A 24325-nucleotide genomic window follows, 5' to 3' on the forward strand; every position below is an offset into this window, starting at 1 on the left:
AAATACCTCTAATGTATAGAAAATAATTTAATAGCCAAAAAATCGAAATTCCCCCATACACATCAACCTTAAAAAAAATTAAGACCAATTTATCTGATGGTGAGATTATCATTCCTGACATATCAAACAATACAATTATAATACCTAGTTCAATTTTACAAGTTAAAGATCATTCAACAGTTATAGAATTTTCCAATCCCACTTCTAAAACAATACTCTTACAAATAGACGAAAACTTCTTAAATCCATTCGCAAATATATATGAAAATGATGAATTTAAATGTTTTAATATTGAAGAAGTACTACCAAAACAAAGATACGAAAGAAATGAAGACTTTGACTTTTCTCTATTTAGAACAGCTCATATGAACCCTGAAGAAAAAGCTGCCATAAAAAATCTCCTTATTAAATATAAAGATATCTTGCATAAACCTGATCAAAAATTAACATTTACTAATAAGATTAAACATGAAATTAAAACCACAGACGAAATACCCGTGCACACAAAATCGTATAGATACCCTTTCGTACATAAACAAGAAGTCCAGAAGCAAATCGCTAAAATGTTGGAAGATGGTATTATTCGACCATCACAATCGCCCTGGAGTTCGCCTATCTGGATCGTACTGTTAAGTCTTTACTAATTCTAATTTATTGTTCTTATTTTAATTTACTAAAATACGATAATTTATTATCAATTTATTAAACCACTGTACAACAATTTATTTGACTAATAATTACATAATTTATCTATACGAGCGTTACATTTTAAACGCGAACGCGAGCTTTTTTTTGACTGCCTGTTTTCTTAAAAAGGTCCTGTTATATACCCAATACCGTTAGACTAGAAAAGTCGATGGTCTTCCCGACTAGACAGAGCGGCGAATGGTCTCCAAAACTGGTATTTTTACATCGGCTCGTCTCCAGAAAGTTCGATTGTTGTTTTTATAGCGGAGGGGGACTCATTGTGTGTCAGGTAGGTATTACCTAGAAAATACGCGAATGAATGAGAATATTATTAATAAATATGTTTACGGTTTTGGGTCAGAATTTATCGTAACAGTACCAAAGAAAGCAGATGCCAGCGAGAAAAAGAAATGGAGAATAGTAGTAGACTATAGAAAAATTAATGAAAAAACCATAGATGACAGATACCCCTTGCCCAATATTACGGATATCCTGGATAAGCTTGGAAGATGTCAGTATTTTACCACCCTCGACTTAGCTTCAGGTTTTCACCAAATTGAAATGCACCCAGACTCCATCGCTAAAACAGCATTTAACGTAGAAAGTTAAAACAAGTATTTGACAGATTGAAAGAAGCACATCTAAAAATTTAATTAGAAAATCTGAATTTCTTCAGGACTCAGTCGAGTTCCTAGGACACGTAATCACCCCACATGGTATTAAACCGAATCCAAACAAAATAGTAGCGATTGAAAAATTTCCCATCCCAAAAAATCCAAAAGAAATAAAATCCTTTCTTGGCTTAGTTGGCTATTACCGAAAGTTTATAAAAAACTTTTCAAAACTAACTAAACCACTCACAAACTGCCTGAAGAAAAATCAAAAGGTAGAACATACACCAGAATTTGTGAATGCCTTTAATATATGTAAAAAAATATGAATGAACGACCCCATTCTGCAGTATCCCGACTTTTCTAAACCTTTTCTCCTAACAACCGATGCTTCAAATTACGCAGTCGGAGCCGTCTTGTCTCAAGGACCCATCGGATCCGACCTTCCAATCGCATACGCCTCTCGAACATTGAACCCTGCTGAAATTAATTATAGTACCATCGAAAAGCAATTTTTTGCAATCGTTTGGGCAACCAAATATTTCAGACCCTACCTTTTTGGAGTAAAATTCAAAATTATAAGTGATCACAAACCTTTACAATGGTTATTTTCACTCAAAGAACCAAATTCCAAATTAGTCCGTTGGAGACTGAAATTGGAAGAATATGACTACGAAATCGTCTATAAAAAAGGAAAAGCAAACACAAATGCAGACGCACTTTCTCGAGTAGAAGTCAACCCAATCGAGACTGACGACATAGATATAGACAACTTATCAATATTCGCAAATCCAGAAGAACGAGACGAATTAGCAGACTTTGACTATCACGAAATTGAATCCCTTTTAGATTCCATTCAAATAAATCGAGAGAATTGCCCACAAAATGAAGAAACTATTCAAAACCCAGAACCTAAGATAATAATTCACAGTGATATACTTATAAACGCGGAAAAAAACCCGACGTCACCTGAACAAGAACAACCTGAAATTATTACCAATCCACTTAATCCCAATGACAATCGACTTACAGACACAGATAATGAAACCGTACATTCTAGTCACGAAAATCCGGTTATAGGTATTTCCCATATAAACAAATCTATTAATACTTTCAAAAACCAGATTATTATTTCTAGCCATAGAAATGCAGAAAATAAAAATCGTAAAGTAATAAGAGAAAAAATTTTCAAGAAAAATCGAATACAATTATCCGTTCCCGAATCTGACAATGAACATATTATCACAGATTTTATGAAGGAATATTTTATTCCGAAACAAACGTATTGTTTCCTTTTCAAAAATAAGACCTTAGAACCAATATTCATTAACATTTTCCACAAATATTTCAAAAATAACGCATTTATTCTATTCAAAACAGATACAATTCTTACGGATGTTACAGATGAAGACGAAATAAAAGAAAAGCTAAAATTATATCATGAAACAAAAACTAGTCATAGAGGAATACAAGAGAATATAAACGCCATTAAGCGAATATTCTACTGGCCCCGATTAGAACAAGACGTTAGAGAATATGTAAACTCATGTGAAATATGCCAGATGACGAAATACGAAAGGCATCCTACGAAATTAGTATTTAAACCTACACCTATAGGTTGCGAATCGTTTGACCATATATATACGGACACATATAAAACACATGGACAATATTTTGTCACAATCATAGATAGCTTTTCTAAATTTGGACAAGCCTATCCTTTAAAAACTCCTAATTCAGTAGAAGTTGCAAATAAGCTTATACAATACTTTAGCCACTTTGGACTTCCGAGACGCATTACAACCGATAACGGAACAGAATGGAAAAATGAAGTCATCCAAGGCTTATGCAAAACTCATCATATAGAAATTCATTATACAACTCTCTATAATCCCAATAGCAACAGCCCTGTTGAAAGATCCCACTCAACTCTAAGCGAAACAATTCTTACCCTTAAAAATTCTAAACCCCAAGAATCAATCCAATCTCTCATGAACTTAGCCTTACTATCCTATCATAATTCTATCCACTCTTCCACTAGTTATACACCCTTTCAAATTATCGGTGGAAGACTAGATTACAGAAACCCCTTTGAAATAGACGAGAAAACAAAAATCACACAATATATACAAGAGCACACCCAAAACCTAAAAACTTTAAATAATCTCATAAAACAAAATTTAGAAACAAAACAACAGAAAACACTTGAGAAAATTAACGAAAATAGACAATCAACCGTAGAGCTAGATACTAAACAACCCTTATATAAATTTAAGAATAAAAATGCATCGGAAAAGAAAAAAGCAAATCGTTACGAGAAATTAGAAGATCCCACCATAGTTAATGATATAAAATTTAAAACAAAATCTAAAACTTATCACAAAAAATTATTAAAACCACAACGTCATATTTTAGGAAGAAAAAAATGATCCATTTCATCGTTATACTTTGCGCTCTAAAGAAACTGCAAGCACTAGCCATAACCGAAATTAACAACCCAATACTACCTGTGTACATTGGACAATCTCATGTAATAACCTCCAAACATACCTTTCTTTATCACATTAACCTCACATACCCAGAAAACTCACTTTCTCAAATTAAAATTTCACTGACAAATCTCGAAACTACTCTTAGCGACCTAAAGACAACTAACCACTTTTCAACCTTTTTAAAACAAAAACTTACTAATGCACAAACAATTACTGATATAATTAAGAAAAAATTAGATTCTTTCTTAAAAGTTAAGCGAAATAAAAGAGCTTTACTTAATGTTATTGGATCGATACAAAAATGGCTTTTTGGTACCTTAGATTCAGAAGACGGAGAATACATAGAACAATACTTAACAAAATTACATTTAAATGAACAGACTCTCCACGACGATCTAAAAACCCAACAAAGTCTCATACAACAAATGTCAGAAACATATAGTAGTAATTTCAAAAAAATAAATGAAAATTAAATAACTTTAGAAATTCAACTAAAAAAATTATCAAAAGAAATCCGTTCAGTTATAAACTTAGAACATTCTTTGTCATTTTCCAATATTATAGATAATTTATTAATACAATTGCAATCAATTGAACATATAATAAACAATTTAGAAACTGCAATTTCTTTTGCAAGGATCAATATTTTACATAGTTCAATAATAGAACCTAGTTATATAGAAACAATGCTTGAAAAACTAGAACAAATATATGGAAATTCACAAGTACCAAAGTTAAAACAAATTCTAAATTATTACTCTTTATTCTCTACGCAAGTAGTTATTCGTAATAAAATGATTCTATTTAAAATTCACGTTCCATTAGTCAATTCCCAATATAAACTATTCCACTTATACCCCATACCTATATCAAATTATACCATTATTCCCGAACAACCTTATATGTTGCTTAATACCGAAACATACTGGACCACATCAGAGAAATGCCCAGAGATAGAAGATTGGTATTTCTGCCTCGAGAAGAACTTACTGCAACAAACTTGTCTAGCAGACCTGATCAGAACAGGGAAAAACTCATGCCCACAAACAAAAATACACTTCTCCGAAACAACAATAACACAAATCAACGCAAAAACCATCCTTATAATACCAGCCAATAAGACGACAGTCAAAACATCCTGTGACGCTGATGGAATTTATTTAAACCATGCACCATATCACTAGAGAAATGTAAGATCTTCGTTAACAAAAAACGTTCCAGTCCGAAACCACTACTCATGAACAATTGTATTTCAACTGCCTCAGATAGAAATCAACCAAGTAGAGAAAGATAAAAACAAGGATATATTTCACCTTAAACAACTTAACACAGACGAAATTGACCGAGTTAAAACCTTAAGCAACCTGCTACAAACAAGAGATCTAGAAAATGCACCATCACGACATGCATGGATCAACATGACGACATCATTAGTCATATTCACTATACTTTTAACTATCATTATATACTTTTGTATGAAGAAATATCGTTCAGCAAGAAAAACAGAAAAAGAAGCCAGTCATAAAATAGAAAAACCCCTATTTTCCGCTCTGATAAGGGAGGAGTTATAATATATAAAATTCCCAATATGTATTTTTACTCATAGTTGTACTTTTCCTATACTTGATTATAATGAGATTTCTACCATTTGTAAATATTCCAAATTATGTTGTTTTCTAATTGTACTTTCCCCATATTTAACTTTAACGAGATTTATATTTATTTGTAATGATAATATTTTATATAAAAGAACCATAAACTAAAATAGGAGACATTGCTGAAGTCTCTTCCAAACTAGTAGTTGAGATTGTAATCATTAGTTGAAAGTTATTTTGTGAATAAAAGTTTTTAAAAACAAGTTTTCTAAGAAGAAAAACAAAATTGTGGCGATAAACCACATTTGTAAATAGAATAAATATTTCTAGCCATCTGTAAAGAACCATTTATTTATTACGGAAGTAACATTATTTTAATTCAAAATCACTTTCTTTCAAATATTATTGAATGTATGTATTATCCGATAAAACTCATTTCTAAATAACTAATTCTGTTTTTCTAGTACAAATATTTTTCTTTATGTTTTAAACACATAGGATTAAAATGTTTTACTTACCTCGTTCCAAATGTTTTTAATACACTTCCAAATAAAATAAAAAATGTAAATTCTTTTAACTTATTTACATGTAAAGCCACAGTATGTTTACATACTATTTTTGTAGTCACGACATTTACTATACCAATTCCTTGATAGTAATAACTCTATTTTGAATGAATAATTGTGATTCATAGTCTTTTGCAATATTTTTATTTGTAACTAAACCTGTTGCTACTATGTCAGTGAAATATTTGAACGTTGGTTAATTTAATTTAGGGGAACAAAAATGGACGTTTAATTAGTCTTTAATATTTTCATATAGCACCATCTAGTATATCGTATATCAAACAAACAATCGTGTATTAAAATCTATATTGAGACAGAAAGAGTGGTGACATCTAGTGACTGTCTCAATTAGAATGAAACAAATTTATACATTGCGTTGGCCAACTATTCTTTTTTAATCAATGATAATAGTTTTTGGCAATCCCCCATATTTCTATAGCATTGAAAATACATTGGTATGGTGGCAGTCGTAATACGTTATGTACATATTGTTCTGGTAAAACATCAACAATGTATTTTGGAGGTGGCTTGTTTCTAAAAATAAATATTGATAACCTGGACTAAACTCTCATTAATATCATCAATATCATTAATATCATCATTTTATTAAAGCAATTTGGCTTAAATCGTAATAATTTAAAGTCTAGAATCTACTGTTTCTTTTTGTACAATTACTTAAGGACCCCGCTATATATATACAAACAACACAGTTTATTAGGGTTGTAGTCAGAAAATTGACCGGGATGTTCATGAAACACTCTTTTAACTTTTTGTCTAAAAACTCTGTAAAATTTAGTTTATGGCATCTTTTACTGGTGTGTTTTAACTCTGACAGATAGAGGACAGAAAGTAAAAACCCTATGATTAAAAAGTAATTAGGTGTACTTAATATTATATTTCTTTTTAAGAAATACTATAGGCCCATCTTGGCTGATTTACTTTTTAATTTTTAAACCTGTCTTAATGGTATGCAACATATTATGCATGCAAGTGTAATTTATGTACAGGTAAATATTTTATTTTCGATGTTTTTTCAGTAAGTAACAATAAATATTGCTCAGTTTATCTATGACAGACTTTTTATTGATGCACGATGTACTAGATTTTATGGAACACATTTCCAAGAAAACACGTTTTGAATGGTTCGTTTCCTTTGCCAAAATACAGGAATCCTCGAAATTATATTCATGTTTCAACGTTAATGCATGTTCGGTCAATGCACATGCATTTATTTTTTTGGTTTTTATATTACTACGATGTGAGATCACCCTACTGTGAAAATTGCGAGATGATTCTCCTATGTATATTTTGTTACAATTGGTACACGGTATAGAATAAACAGTATTCGATGACTCCTGTATTGTGAAAGGATCTTTTGTTTTTGTGTATAACTTCGATACCGTTTTCACATTGTTGGTTGTAATTTTTAAACAATGAGGTCCGACAATTGACACCGACACACAACACATCAGTGATACCATCTAAAATAACTTATGGTTGCCTACCCTACATTCCATTTCTGACACCGAAGCTAACGTACATCTTCAAAAATGTTAGTGGTTTAAAAATTACAACCAAAAATGTGAAAACGGTATCGAAGTTATACACAAAAACAAAAGATCATTTCACAATAAAGGAGTCATCGAATGTTGTTTATTCTATACCGTGTACCAATTGTAACAAAATATACATAGGAGAATCATCTCGTAATTTTCACAGTAGGGTGATCTCACATCGTAGTGATATAAAAACCAAAAAAATAAATGCATGAGCATTGACAGAACATTCATTAACGTTGAAACATGAATTTAATTTCGAGGATTCCTGTATTTTGGAAAAGGAAAAGAACCATTCAAAACGTGTTTTCTTGGAAATGTGTTCCATAAAATCTAGTACATCGTACTTTCTGTTCTCTATGTGTCAGAGTTAAAACACACCAGTAAAAGATAAACTAAGTTTTACTATCTGTACCTAAATTTTAAAAATTTTAGAATGTATTTTGTCCATTATTTTATATTTTATATGTGTGTTATTAATGTTGACTGTCAATACTTTTATAAATAATCTCAACGACTAGTAAGTTGCACTGAAGAATTGTGATATTTTATAAATATTTACATATTTTTCTTATTACAGTGTCTTGAAAAAGGAATAAAACCATTCCGAAAGCTAAACAAAAAGTCAAAAGAGTGTTTCATTAACATCCCGGCCAATTTTCTGACTGCAACCCTAATAAACTGTTGTTGTTTATATCGACAGTTAATAATATCCAGTATTTCTTATATATATATATATATATATATATATATATATATATATATATATATATATATATATATATATATATATATATATATATACACTTTGGGACTCTTTGGGAAAACAGCTGAAAGAATAGGCTAAGTGTACTCTTTAATTCCTTTATTATTCCAATATGTCCAGGGATAAGCTATAAATAGTTTTACATGTAAAATTGACAGTCTATTTAAACTAATTTGATGTTACTTGGATTTGAGATTAGCGCCGTAAACAAAGCTGGTCAAAGTTATAAAAATTTTTGTACAAAATTGTATAAGTTTTCGTACAAAAAACATATAAATACTTGAGGAGCTACATGTCTCTCTGCTTGGTTTTTAACACGTGGTTCTTGTCAGTTAAGACGACACAGACTAACTGACAAGAACCACTTGTTAAAAACCACCGAGCAGAGAGACATGTAGCTCCTCAAGTATTAAATTTATCCATTGTCATCGACCTAGAGTCAACATATAATTTAATTTTGGAAAGAAGATTTAATTTTTACATACCTAAATACAATGGTGAAGTGTTTTAACTTCTGTATGTTTTTTTAAACGATGGTATACAGCCAACTACTGGGATTTTCCCATTAATTTTTATATTATATTTATTTTACACAAGCTGCAAAATAAAATATAAAAATACACAAGAACACAGGTCACCATTTACATTTAGAATAAATATTTAAATGACATTGAATTAAAGACAGCATCAAAAATGACACAAATGTTCTTCTTTTTTTTTTCTTTTTTTTTTTTTTTTTTTGTTGTTTCTGCATTAATAACGAGTGAACAATTTAAGAATTTCTGACAATTTTGCAAAGTTGGTATTTTTGAGAACTTAGGTTTTTTCTTGGTTAAGTTAAGTAAAAACTTGTATGGTGGAACGCAAATTACAACTAAGAAATTATTTTGACTAAGCAAAACTTTAAGTTAGATTTTACTTAGATCACGTTGGTAGAACTGGACGTAACTGTATTTGAGGCTAGGCCAAGTGTAATATTCAATGTAAAAATAATTAAAGTGAGAACAAAAATAAAAATACTAAATTACATAAGATTTTTACTAAAATTATTTTCGTTTTTTTCAGCTTGGAATGTATACACTGTCAATAATGACTGAAATCGCTCAAAGTTCTTACATAGTACATGCTGAATCTTTTGCTATATTATTTACAAATATTATAAATCAACTTACAGATCTAAAATTAAATGTAGGTTATTATACAATAATTACCATGAAAAATCTTGTGCCTGCCATAGGAGGTAACCAACAGGTGCGTATTTAAAATACATTTGTATGTAAAGTTATTGTCCACAAAGATGTGTTTTTTATTTTTATATATTGGTTTTAAAAACTTATCCCATCTTTAAACTTTATGTTAATCAAGTTAGCTCAAAAACTTTGTTAGATAACAAGAGTATGTTTCCTAGAATATGTCGAAATATCGAAAATGCTTCTCCAACTGTATGCATTTTTACCTCCCTTCTCGTCTCTTATTTTTGTAAAATTAATTTTAAAGTCGCCTAACTTATTGTAACGAAGTCATTCGGTAAAAAGTCCGTTCTAATTACTCCTTCTACGTTGTCCTAAAAACTTAATTGTCTATAATGTCTATTGCCTTACCGAAAATTGGGGTCGCAATTTAATTTTTCCTCATTAAGGCAATATTTTAATTGGTTTGTGAGGATGCTGCCTACGATTAAATTTAGCTATTTATCTTTACATGGTCTTTTCTGTTCTTTGAATATGTTTCCCGTTGTAGTTGACATTAATATAATTAAAACCGTTTGTTTCGAAATTATTTGTTTCCACACGTGGGGAAACGAAAATGTCTACTTCACTTAATGAATTTGTTTGTAAATCATGCTTCGCGGAATATGTCCCCGCTGTATCTACGATCTATTCCTACAGTTCTCCCCTGTCTCCATTGATTATTGTTTTTATCTTTGAGCTTGCCATGCTCCGGTATTTCTTTGGAGTCTGTTTCCGTTCTAATAATTAAAGTTTTATTCGTATTTTTGTAATAGTTTTTCTTATATTTTTTTTTTCTTTTTGTGGAATTTTTTTTGAATATATATGTTGTATTTTTCTCCCACCTTTATAAGTTTTATCTATATGGTATATTCCTGAAGTTTCTAGTAGGATAAGTCATTCTTCGTCCTTAGCACTGGTAAGCGCCTCCGCTAAAGTGGTAAATTTCTTGTTTTTATTTGCAAATACGCTTATTGAAATTTTTTCGTTTACTTTGCCTAATACGTGTTCCGCTTCAATGTCTTCCTCTGCTTCTACAATGGGAATTGATTATTGTATCCAAAAATGTTCCTTTATATCGTTTACGAGCTCGGTGTTTGAGGCATAACTACTTTTAAGTCGTAACTTCACCGTCTGTTGTCAGTTTAACTTTCAGGATGTATTTTGTAAGTTTTGTTTTTCCACTATCGTCCAAAAATTCGTCGTATAATTCGATTACATCTAGAAATACTTTAATCAAAGCTTCGGTGGTTTCTATATGTGGGATAAGGTTCCCTACTGTTTTTAGATCAAATTTCTCTCCCATAGTGTCGTTATTATCTCGTAACTCTATTTGCACCTTTTCAATCTTATCTCTAATTTTCATAATGATATTTTCCATAAGACTTTCTTCCTTTGCTTTGAACATCTTTAAAATATATCTCACAAACACTCTTTTAAAATTTTTCGTAGTATTTTTGAGTTTTTATACCTATCTGTCGGTGACTAATTGATTTTTCCGTCGTTTTGGTATCTTTCGCAAGATTCCTGTGTACTACCCTTATGTCTTCTAGAAGACGTTGACAATTTTTCTCGAAGATAAGCTTACCTAATATCTAGCTTCCTTTATCGCAGATACGTAATGGGTTCCTATTGCGTATGTATGTCGTTAAAATAATAGTAAAATAAAAGACTCAAGGTAATTTTTTAAATGACAGGCATTTTCTGAATAAGATTATGTTTACCGATGAGGCTACATTCACCACTAATGGTGTTGTATTATCTCAAAATTGTAGATGCTAGACCACACTGGGTTATACATTGTAAAGATCAATGTTTCCAGAAAATCAATGTCTAGTGTGGGATTTTTGGAAACCAAAAATAGGCCCTTTTTTTTAATGAATCATTAAACGCTAGACGTCTAGTAACTTTTTTAATAGGCAATCATGGGATGCTATATCTCAATGTACGACAGGATATGTATTTCCAGCTAGATGGTCCATCTATTCACAATTCAAGGATTGTTGTTCAACGGTGAAACTAAAAATTTCCTATACGCTGGATAGTTAGAAACAGTCCTTTTGAACCCTGGCCTCCGAGGTGCCCTGATATTACACCACTCGATTTTTATTTTTGGGGAGTAACAAAAAATAAAGTTTTTAAAACAAGGCCCAGAAATCGAGTTGAACTTTGTGTCAGAATAAGACAAGCCTCTCAAGAAATCAGCATCCCAGAACAGACGAGTATCCAGACATAATCGAAAACTAATTGAAAAATGTATCTGAATAAATGGAGGACTAGTCGATTGAGATTACATTTTTTGATAAATTGTCATTTGTACTATGAAAATTATGGTTTTAATTATTTTCTTAAATTTAATCAGTTAACTATAAAAATTATTGCTTTTTTAAATAAAAAATTTGTGTTAGTGTTATTTATTTTACTGAAGAATTTAAATTACATGAATTACACTTTTGAATTGACCATATTGTAAAGATTTTTCTTTCCATGACTAGTTCATGACAACAAATATCGACGAAAACAGTGAAACAATCTTTGGAACAACTTTTGCAAATAACGTTTTTTGATATCTCTAACGCAAAGCAAAATATCTAAAATTTACCCTGTTTCTGGATACGTAGTAGGCCGCGTTTAAAAATTAAATTTCAGTTGAGTATCTTAAAAAATTGTCTATTTAAATCTTTATTTATTTTGATAGCCGAAATATAGTACTGTCTCCATCTTAAATACGACAAACATAACATATATAATATATATATATATATATATATATATATATATATATATATATATATATATATATAGTGAAAACGCGATAAACGCTTGTAATCAACGCTGATCAAATAGAATACAAAACTCAAATATTTGGGTGTGCAGCAGAAGATATTACAAAATACAGAAAAAGAGTTAATTTGCATCTTACACTAATTGAGGTTAGTTGTCGTTATGTTTATCAAATGAAATGAGCAACTCATTTGACCCCTACAAATGATGGCGAAAACTATCCAAAATTGTTTTTAAAAAACGTTCTTTAACAAACACATATTTAATATACTTTAAAACACATATACATAAACACTTAAATAAAATTATGTTAAAATAATTACAGAACATGTACTTAGTCACAAAATAAAATTTAGGTTATAAATATTCTTATCAGGAACAAAAGAATTGGTTGTGAATTCGTTACTGCCAACTTAAAACAATAGAACGTTAGATCTTAAATGATAACAATGTAAAGGTAATAGTATACCTGATAGACGCTGAACTTCTTGAAAAAGAAAAGGTAAAAAGACTTATTTTAGAAGTAGGAGAGATATTGTATGTCTCATATAGAATGAAACTTTTATTGTTGACGATGAATTGTCTCTGTTAGTAGATTCGTGTTTATCCTTGTTAACGAACCACCTAACCGAAAAAGAAATCACGAAGAAACAGAAAGTAATGAAAACGAGAACCCCAATTCCTCTCCTAAATACAGACGATCAGCTAAACCCTCGGAGATTAAATGGTACGATGGATATAACCATTTTCCCACTTTCGATGAAATCGATAATCCTCATGCATGTAGAATGGAAAACTGTCACAGTCGGTCAAAAATACGTTGTGAAAAATGTAATGTATATCTTTGCTTATCACGTAAACAAAACTGTTTTGCGATGTATCATAAGAAATAAATTGGCAAATAAAGGCAAAAATTGTTTTTTTAAGAGAAATATTTGTAAAATTATCTACCTTTTCTTTCAAACTCTTTAAATTAATATAGTTTGCATCTATTTCTGCATTTTTATTATTTAATCGAAACCACTAACCTATTAAATACCTAGAAGTCACGATAGTGCACAAACACATTTGAAGCCTGAACGAAACTTTTGTGCAGGGTGAATATCTGCCCCGTGGAGGGGGAAGTATTTTTTTCAATATTTTTTTGTGGCCTTAATATAAGGTCCCTTTAATGGCACTAAGATTAAAAACTAATATTTTTACAAAAAAGAAGTCAGGCCTGAAAGGGATATATATATATATATATATATATATATATATATATATATATATATATATAGGGTGTACCAGACTAATTTACCCACGCTATATCTCTTAAACGAATAGAGATTTTCGAATGAGACAAAAAGTGGTCTATTCTACTTGTAATACACTTAAATATGGCGTAGAAAAAATCATCACCTAAATATTAATCCCTTAGTTACAACCCCTAACTTTAATTTTTTTAATGGCACCCTGTATATTTTTTTATAGTTTTGGATGTGGTCTTCTATCGCCTATTCAATCGATTTTTTTTTTTAATAAAATGGGTTTGTTAAGTATCGAGAAAATATCAGTTTATTTTTTATTTTTGTTAAAATAATCAAGATAGCCTTAAAAAATAGAATAGAAAAGAAATATTATGCTTTATTATCATTGAAAATTTTACTATTTTAACTACGTAGTATAACTTCTTACGTGCGTACGAAGTACACAGTCTTTTTATTTAAACGTTATTTTTAATTTTTCAAAATTTAACTAACTAATACTATTTACATTAAATGTTCGAATTGTAACCCACCTGCTGCAACACACATTTCGAATCGTTCCAGAAGATTTCTCGTACACTTCCCGTCATATAAAACTGGTACACTTTTTTTTCCCAATGTAAACCTGGGTTCAGACTGGATACAGTGGTTCGTGAATTAATTCGCTGTTGCCATCACAGATAACGGAATTGCACTAAATCTAATTAAAAAAAAACAAAGTTATTATTAGATAGGTATTATTTTTATCATTAACAACAAAAAACCGTATTTCAGTACCTCGTAGGGTTCAGCTAATATCCAAAATATTTGAAGGATCTTTAAACCTAGATTATTTGCACAGGGAACATTGGAATGCATCTACTGTCTATCTACCTAATTTTTTACTTCAATTACCTACCGAACACGAACTGTATTTTGTATCAATAAGTTTAGTCACAGGCCAACTACCAAGATTAATTTATTATTTATTATATGAACGATAACATTAACAAAAACTAACATTATACTTTATCCTACGTAGATTATAAAGTGACAGTTACAATCCAATACCTCACTGTAATGTTTTATTATAATAATTTAAAGTTATGTCTAGATTGATTTTATCTATCACTATATTTGAATTGAAATATTTTCATAAATTATAATAAAACACAAATCAAGGTATGAGTACTTAATTGAGTTAATGAAAAATTACAAAATTAATATGAGAATTTTTTAGGATGCATGTTTAAACAAATTTAATGTGACTGACTGATCGATAATTCTCGATGTTTTAGTTTTTAGAATACTCAAAACTGGCGGTTTGTCACACAGTCCTGCTTTTAGCTGATTTCATATAATTTTCGTTGAACTGGCAACAGTGCCCTAAAAATTAGAATGACACATGTGACAAGATCAACTTACACAACTTAAAAAACATGATTTTCGGTAATACGAGGTGTACCAGTTTTTTATGACGTGAACGGTACATGTGGCTCGAATCATTTCTGGAGTAATTTGGCGACATGCTTGTCTTATTTTTCTTTTAATTCCTCTAAATTTTGCGGTTTTCATTGACAAACAATATCTTTTATCGCTCCCCAAAAGAAAGAGTCAAGAGGTGACAAATCACATGAACGTGCGGCCCACATAATTTCTGGAGAGTTGTTTGCTATCCAGTGGTTATCAAAACGGTTTTGTAGGTGGTCGCTAACGATTCTCGCATTATGTGGAAGAGCTCCGTCTTGTTGCCATCACATTTCTTGACGCTCATGAAGAGGAATATCTTCTAGCAAATCGGGTAGAATGTTTTCTAAAAAGTCTAAATATCGAACACCTGTTAGAGTGCCGTTAAAAAAGTAAGGACCTATAACACGGCCATTAAATAAACCGCACCACATATTTATACCCCAAATATTCTGAAATCTTGTTTCTATCGTCCAATGTGGGTTCACGGGAGACCAATAATTGGAATTGTGATGGTTGACAACACCATTATTGTGAAATCTAGCCTCGTCACTTCACAATATTTTTGATAAAAAAAGTGGATCATCACTGATTTTTAACATCATTTTTGCAATAAACTCAGGACGTCTTTGGTCATCACCAGGCTGTAATCCTTGAACTAGGTGCACTTTAAAAGGATGGTACTTAAAATATTTGAGAATTCTATGCACAGAACTTTTTGGAATGCCACATTCACTGGCGAGGGTTCTAACAGACACCTTGGGATTAAAATTAACATATGCTAGTACATTAATAAGGTTTTGGTTACATCTTACTGTGCGTTCAATTGTACCTCTTTTATTATTAGGAAAATGTCCCTGTCTAAGTGAGCGTTCCAAATTCTTAAAGGTTTTTTCGCTTGGAATGTTTCGATTTGGAAACCTTTCTTGATATAATTGTCAGGAAATTTTCCTATTTTTTAGGCATTCTCCATAAATCAAAATGATATCAACGTACTCGTCAGGCGAAAATAAATAAGGCATATTGAAATGTTATAGATACACAATTACAACAAATATAATTATTACTGGTCTAATACCAAACGTCAAAAATAATAATTATTGATTTGACAGATCAAATCATGGCAACCTGAATTAAGGGTAATATCCAAGACGTAAAATAACCGCAAAAGTTTTTCAAATATTGTATTTTGTTAATTTTTGCACACTGGAAGATGTGCTCCTTTGCTCCTTTGCTCCTTTGCTCCTACAAAGACCAAATTTTGAAAAATTAAAAATAATGTTTAAATAAAAAGACTGTGTACTTCGTACGCTCGTAAGAAGTTATACTACGTAGTTAAAATAGTAAAATTTTCAATGATAATAAAGCATAATATTTCTTTTCTATTCTTTTTTTTAAGGCTATCTTGATTAATTTAACAAAAATAAAAAATAAACTGATATTTTCTTGATACTTACAAACCCATTTTATTTTTAAAAAATCGATTGAATAGACGATAGAAGACCACATCCAAAACTATAAAAAATGTACAGGGTGCCATTAAAAAATTTAAGTTAGGGGTTGTAACTAAGAGATGAATATTTAGGGGATGATGTTTTCTTCGCCATATTAAAGTGTATTACAAATGGAATAGACCAGTTTTTGTCCCTTTAAAAAATATAGCCTGGATAAATTAGTCTGGGATACTTAATTAACTAAATTTAAAAAAAAAATTGATTTCTTGATTATTTACAAACCGATTTTATTTTTAATAAATCTGTTGAATAGACGATAGAAGACCACATCCAAAACTATAAAAAAATATACAGGGTACTATTAAAAAAATTAAAGCTAGGGGTTGTAACTAAGGGATGAATATTTAGGGGATGATTTTTTCTACGCCATATTAAAGTGTATTACAAGTAGAATAGATCACTTTTTGTTTCATTCGAAAATCTCTATTCGTTTAAGAGATATAGCGTGGGTAATTTAGTCTGGGACACCCTGTATATATATATATATATATACAGGGTGGTCCTTAAGTAATTGTACAAAAAGAAACAGTAGATTCTACACTTTAAAAAATTACGATTAAGGCCAAATTGCTTTAATAAAATGTTGATATTAAGAAAGATACAGGGTGTTAAAGTGCAAATTTAAAATTTTTCATGTTTGTAAACATTTATGCATAACAATTTACAACTGGGTACTTTTAAATATAAGAAATTATAATTTAATGCACACTTTGATGTAGCTTATAGAGGGCGCCACATATTCCACATATGTTGCATAAATTTGCACTTACCTTTTTTGCTCTTTGAGTTACCTGTATTTGTGACAAAAAATATTAAAGATACATTATTTTAACAAAAAAAAGGTGTACCTGTTAATAACTTCAAAACTCAATAGTTTTCAAAATAATCGCATTTTACAAATCAGCTGCATAATTCTGATTTAGGGCAACTACTCCAGGCAATGAAGGAAAAATGGACAAAAACATTAATAAATCTAAATTTTGGTATAAAATACCTTTAACTAAAGTTAATACTTAACGTATTAGCATTATTAACGTTTAATTTAATTAAATAAATTAAATATATCAGCAGGATAATTAATAATAGGATCTGACAAAAAACAGAATAATAGGATTTTATGTCAAACATTTTATGTTGTATGTTAAATTAAAGACATAACCAAAATAGTTTGTTTACAAACCAAATTAAGAAATAGTTAAACTAAATAATATAACTTTTTGTCAAAGTAAGTGTTCGATATGTCCACCATTTTCTTTAATTCATTTGTCAATATATTCCATAAAAGATCGTCTCGTATTAAATATCTTCAATGGTTCTAAAAAAACTGCTGCAGTATTCATCTCTTCCCATAGTTGGTTGCAAATGTTTATGGGATTCTTAAAGACACGTTGTTTTAATACGCTCCATACACCAAAATCAAGCGGATTGAATTCTGGGCTACGTGGTGGCTATTATGTATAATGGATAAATATATTCTTTTGGATATATAGCCAAATCTTATGGTATATTATTGAACTACATCTTATTTGTCGCAGAGGTTAAATAATGTATTAAACTGTGATGTATCTCATTCATTGGTTACTTATATACACACGGAATAACCTGTTTATATGATTACGTTACAGCTTACGAGTAACTATAATTACATCTCGAACAAATGGACTATTCCGATTAACTAACGAACTAATATTATGATGAACTAAATTGCCTGTGTGTTTACTATATTTATAAGAATATCGGTTATTAGGCCAACGATGATGTTTCTGTAAAAATGGTGAGTCTTTAAGGTTAGATTTGTAACAAAAGTATTATGAAACAAGACAAATATGTGTTATTCAATACCTGTGCTTTATTTTCTAATTGTTCTAATAAAAATGAGTAAACAATATACGTAATGAATAATAAGTATTATTTTGGGATTTTTTATTAATTAAATAATTATATCAATATCTCACCACATTGCCAAGGAATATGACTGCCACGACCAATCCAACGTTAAGAAAAGTTATATTTAAGTATATTCTCACTGCCTTCTCTCTAGAATGTGGTGGTGTACCATCTTGCATAAACCTAATATTTTTAGTTTTTAGCAATTTACAATATAGAAAAAGTAATATAACGCCATTATAGAAACTTAAGAAGCGATAGCAAAGGGAAATTGTAAACATGATGACGGCCAACGTCTGAATATGGCACCTAAAGAAGAAGATGAAATATATTTTCTCCAATAAGAGATTTACCACCCATAACAAAGCATTTTGTGATGTAACATTATCATCTTTGAGTTGTTTTAATAAGAATAAACTATGAATTATGCTTATCTACAGGTATTCAGTGTTTTACTGCACAAATATCAAACTAAGAATTATTGTGCAGCTGACTTATAAAATGCATTTATCTCGAAATCGGTTGAATTTTCAGGTTACTAACTAGTATACCTTTTCTTTGTAAAAATAATGTATATTTGATATTTTTTAAGATAAATAGAGCTAACTTAAAGAGCAAAAAAGTTAAGCGCAAATTTATGCCACACATGTGGCATATGTGGCGCCCTCTATTAGTTACAGTAAAGTAAGTATAAAATTTTAATTTATCCTACTTAAAAGCATTCAACTGTAAATTTTTGTCCAAAAACATTTACAAACATAAAAGTTCTAGCGAAAAATAAAATTTTAAATTTCCACTTTAACACCCTGTATCTTTCTTAATATCAACATTTTATTAAAGCAAGTTGGCTTAAATCGTAATATTTTAAAGTGCAGAATCTACGGTTTCTGTTTGTACAATTACTTAAGGACCACCCTATATATAATATATATATATATATATATATATATATATATATATATATATATATATATATATATATATATATATATATATATATATATATATAGATACATCTTTAGCACAAAGTCAGGCCAAGAATAGTAAACTAAATGCACAAATCCAGGCCAGTGCCGCAATCCCAGACCATATAAGCGGCCTGGAATTGTTTCGGTTTATAACTCGCTTGTTAGTAACGTTCGGGCCACCAAATTTGGTCAGATTAAATCTGCCGCGCCACAGAATCTGACGAATCCATAGCAAGGTTGATCTAACCTGTCTCAGTATAGTTATTTCAAATTTTACTGTGGTCTGTATATGTATCAATAGCCATTTTGTAATGTTCAAAATGACCGCTTGGGGCGCTGAAATCAACGAATTTGTATAGGTATTTCAATTGACAAATCCGGGCCAGTAAAATTGGCAACACTGCTATTCTGTTATTCCCGATCGAGTTTTCAATGTTTTACCAGGCAATTGAAACTGAACGCATTACGTCAGTACAAGTGTGGTGCAAATCCTAGCCATGTCGCAGAGAGCAAATAATGTATTGAGGTTATCCCTTATGAAACAAAATAACGGTAAGTATAAAATTAGTTATATTTCATCTGACGTACTATAATTATAATTTTTTAGCCCGTGCTTTAGAAATATCTCGAGAATGGAATATTACTTATTTTTACAAAATTTGCTAATGGACCTTATTTGTTAAAATTATTTTTAAAATTATTATTCTTCTGGAAATACCTGAAGTAGATTCTATTTTCACTATATCAAATGAAATGCTACCCTTTTTACTTATTTTTTAAATTTTTCCTTTATTAAGGTATTTTGTTCAAGGTTCCCCATATCTAAATTCAATATTTTGCCAGATATTTTTTTAAAGGTTGAAAAGTGGTATTACATAAATAATATTAATTGCTCCGTAAACAGGTGCATTTAGAATTTGAAATTTTTAAACAGAGCTTCCCATAATTTGATTCTAGGTATTGAGTCACATGTTTTTTTTTAGATCGACAAAAACCAGACGGACCGGCCTATCTTTTGCCATTTTTTTCTTTATTAGTTGTTCCAATGTGTAAGTATGCTTTAGGCATGATTTTACTGTGAACCATGCTTGGTCTTCTCCAATTTTTCCTCTTATTTCAGTTTCTAACTTTTCCTTAATAATTTTTCCGTAAAGTCTACGGTTATGAGTACTATTATACTACTGTTATAATGTATATGAAAAAGAAACGATTAGTTATTTGGCTATTTGGCTATTTTTTATTTTTTGCACTATGTCAAATAAAAAATTAAGAGGGGATCCATTATAGTTGAAAATTATAGTTGAAAACCCTGTACATATTAATCTTGCAAACTATTTCTTTATTTATATAATTATACTAAGTATATTATATAATTTATTTTATTATAAAGAGTTCAATACCGAACCGAAAATATATTTCTATTAAGTTTTATCTGTTTAATCTAGGCCATTTTTGGGCGAAAAAGGAAACATGATGATGATGATAACTTTGGAAAGGATTTCTTTCTTCTTTTCTTTCTTCTTAGCCTTCTGTCGTCCATGTTTGGACATAGGCCTCTCCTAACTCCTTCCATCGGTCTCTATCCTGAGCAACATATTTCCAATTTGTTCCGGCTATTCTTTTAATATCATCAACCCATCTCATCTGTGGTCTTCCTCTTGGTCGTTTACTTTCGTAAGGTCTCCAATGTTGCTATGTCCTCGACTTTTGTTTTAGATCTTACCCAGTCGTTCCTCTTTTTATCTGACAGTCGTATACCTAACATTGCTCTTTCCATTGTTCTTTTTGTTGTGGCTAGTTTATTCATGTTTGCCTTGGTTAGGGTCCAGGTTTGACATCCATATGTCATGATAGGAAGGATGCATTGGTTGAACACTTTGCTCCTCAAGTATTGGGGTATTTTGCGATTCTTAAGTATCCAACTAAGTTTTCCAAACCCTGCCCATGCTAGTCTTGCTCTTCTAGTAATGTTCGCACTTTGGTTCTCTTTGTGAAGTCTCAGGATTTGGCCTAGGTAGATATATTCCTGGATTTGTTCTATCTCACTGCCATTTATAGTTATACGTCTGGGGTCATCTGTGTTTGTCATTATTTTTGTTTTTTCATATTCATTTTTAGGCCGACGTATTGGAAGCTGGCTGCTAGTTCCCCCATCATAATTTGCAGTTCCTCGAATGTTCTCGCTATAATCACTATGTCGTCAGCGAATCTGAGGTGGTTTAACTTGTTGCCATTAACGTTAATGCCATAGGTTGACCAATTTGTAGTTTTGAAGACGTCTTCTAGGGCTAGGTTGAAAAGCTTTGGCGATATTACGTCTCCTTGTCTCACTCCCCTCTTAATGGCGATGGGATTTGTATTTTCGTCTAGTTGTACTATCGTAGTTGCATTTTCATATATATTATGTATTAGTTGCCTATATCTCGAATCTATTCTACAATTATTAATAGCTTGTTCTATGGTATCCCCCCACATCTCGATACTATCAAACGCCTTTTCATAGTCGACGAAGGCAAGAAATACGGGTAGTTGGTATTCATTTGCCTTCTCTATCAATGTTCTCGTTGTCAGCACATGGTCTGATGTACTATATCCTTTGCGGAAGCCAGCCTGTTCAACCGGTTGGTAATTGTCCATTTTGTAGGTTAACCGGTTGTTAATAGTTCTCATAAATAGTTTGTACACTTTACTAAGCAACGATATAGGTCTATAATTCTGTAGATCACATTTGTCCCCTTTTTGTGTTATGAGTATTACTAGACTCTCGTTCCAGTCTTTAGGGATCTTGCTATTATGGAGACATCTATTAAATAGCTCTGTTAGTACAGGGATTGTTAATGTCTTGCTTGTTTTTGGAAAGGATTTAGATAACACAATATGTAGCCGTTCAATATGTTCAGAGGTATATTTAATTTATCAATAAATTTTTTACAGTCTGCTTTAAATATTTTCCTTTTAGGACACCAAGTTGGATACAGAATGTTCTAAAACAAATTATTCAGCGTCATCTGCGATTATACAAATTCAACCAAATATATTTACATTAAAAAATATGGTAATTTGAAATTATTTTAAAATTATTTAGCAGATTTGCCTAAGTTTTTATGTTTTATAACGAAGAATCAGACAAAAATGAACATTTTCATCAAGATCCCATTGAGACTGTTCCATGTCAATCTAATATAATTTCTAATCCATTAGTTTCAAACAAAAAGGTGAGGCACCTCTCTTTTCAGAATCAAGGAAACATTTCAACCTAACCATATTTTTTGGTATTCAACAATCATGATTTTTTGTTTATTATAGGGAAGTATTACGAAAGTAGATGCAGGAAATAATACTATCTATGACAAAGTAAGTTTCAAACTAAATTTGTTTAATTTGTAATTTTAAAATAAAAAGACAGTGTCAACATTACCTTTTTTTAGGAAAATGAAGAGGCTGATGGAGTCGAAAAAGTTACGGATGCAAGTTATTATGACAAATTCACATTTTGTTTCTATTGCGAAAAAGACGTGGACCATTTTTCTAGACATATTTTCACTGGCATTTTAATGAAATTGATGTTCAAAAAATTATGGGTGCTTCGCTTGAGTCAAAAAAAAAGAAGTCAAAAAAAGAGAGCTAATTACGTCTTTACGTAAAAAAGAAGACTTCTTAAGAAATAGAATAACTAATGTTGTAAGACCCGTAAAACGATTGGTACAAAGTGACACGTCTCTAAGAGACAGCTTCCTGCCCTGCACCTATTGCTTCGGTTTTTATAAACGAAAATATCTCTTTAAACACACAAAGAAATGTCCAGAAAATAGGGAAATAAGTACTAAACAAAAGAGACAAACATCACAAAGTAATGGCCAAAGTGCAGTACTGGTGAGTACGTTGTTTAAGCATGACAAGTTATTAGTTAAAGAACTATTTCCTCGAATGCGTGCAGACAAAACGAACTTAACTGCACAGCGTGACTTTTTAATTTGTCAATATGCATATTCTAATATGAAAGGCAGAAAAACTAAGGGAAATTTAGACTTAGTCTGTCAAAACATGCGTCGCTTGTCAACCATATTGCTCGATACAATGCTGATCTTGACAAACATGAATCTCCCACAGTTGCAATGACTTTTGGTACCCTGCTTAAGAAAATTTGCGATTTAGCCTACATCCATTATATTTAAATAGAAAATACCGACGATCAGAGAAACGATTTAAAAATACTAAAAAAAAAATAATTCATTCGCAATGGTCTGACGAAATTTCCACTCAAGCAGGATTAAATCTGAATGAGAACAAGTGGAATAAAAATGGTTTAATACCATTAACGAACGATATAAAAAATATTAACCAATTTTTGAAAGAATGGACTGATCGGGCTTTTCTTAATTTACAGAATGACAATACAAATATAAGATCATATAATTTACTTAAAGAAATAGTATATGCGCAAATTATACTATTAAACAGGCGCCGACCTGCAGAGGTAGCTCAAATGAATGTTGACAAGTACCTTGCAATTAATCTTAAGGATAATCTTTCAACAACGAGTTTGAAAATTGCCTAACAGAGTCTGAAAGAATTTTGTTGAATTCTTATTATCGCATTGTTATACGAGGAAAGCGAGGTAGGGGTGTACCAATATTGTTGTCCCCAGAGATGAAAAAGCATTTCGACTACTTTATTTCCTTACGAGACCAATTTGCAAACCAGAGTCAATAATATGGTTTATTATATTATATTTATTATAATTCAAGTGGAGGATGCGAAGACGAGATCCGTAGACGCATCACAATGGCCAGATCGGCAAGCCACCTACCCTTCAGATACTTGGACCATTAAAAAAGCAGATTCAAAGCATATAATGGCGTTTGCAATGTGGGTCTACCGTAGAATGTTGCGCATTCTATGAACCGCGCACCGCACAAATAATTAAATACTAGCAGAACTTAATATAAAAACTAGACTACCACTATCAACCAAAAT

At 30.8% G+C, this 24325-nt stretch overlaps 1 protein-coding gene across 6 annotated transcripts in view; it reads left to right on the top strand.

Annotated features, from left to right (window-relative positions):
* The window catches only part of LOC140445546 (importin-4-like), a 550550-nt gene that overhangs the window by 76469 nt on the left and 449756 nt on the right, over nucleotides 1-24325 (top strand). For 5 of the 6 annotated variants that reach the window (XM_072537643.1, XM_072537647.1, XM_072537646.1 and 2 more), the window contains one exon: nucleotides 9339-9524. The exons of the other annotated variant lie outside the window; for it this stretch is intronic. In XM_072537643.1, the coding sequence (XP_072393744.1) occupies nucleotides 9339-9524 (186 nt within the window). The remainder of the gene's footprint in view (nucleotides 1-9338; nucleotides 9525-24325) is intronic. 6 annotated transcript variants of the gene reach the window in all.

Source organism: Diabrotica undecimpunctata, chromosome 7 (assembly GCF_040954645.1).
Source record: "Diabrotica undecimpunctata isolate CICGRU chromosome 7, icDiaUnde3, whole genome shotgun sequence".
Lineage (NCBI taxonomy): Eukaryota > Metazoa > Arthropoda > Insecta > Coleoptera > Chrysomelidae > Diabrotica > Diabrotica undecimpunctata.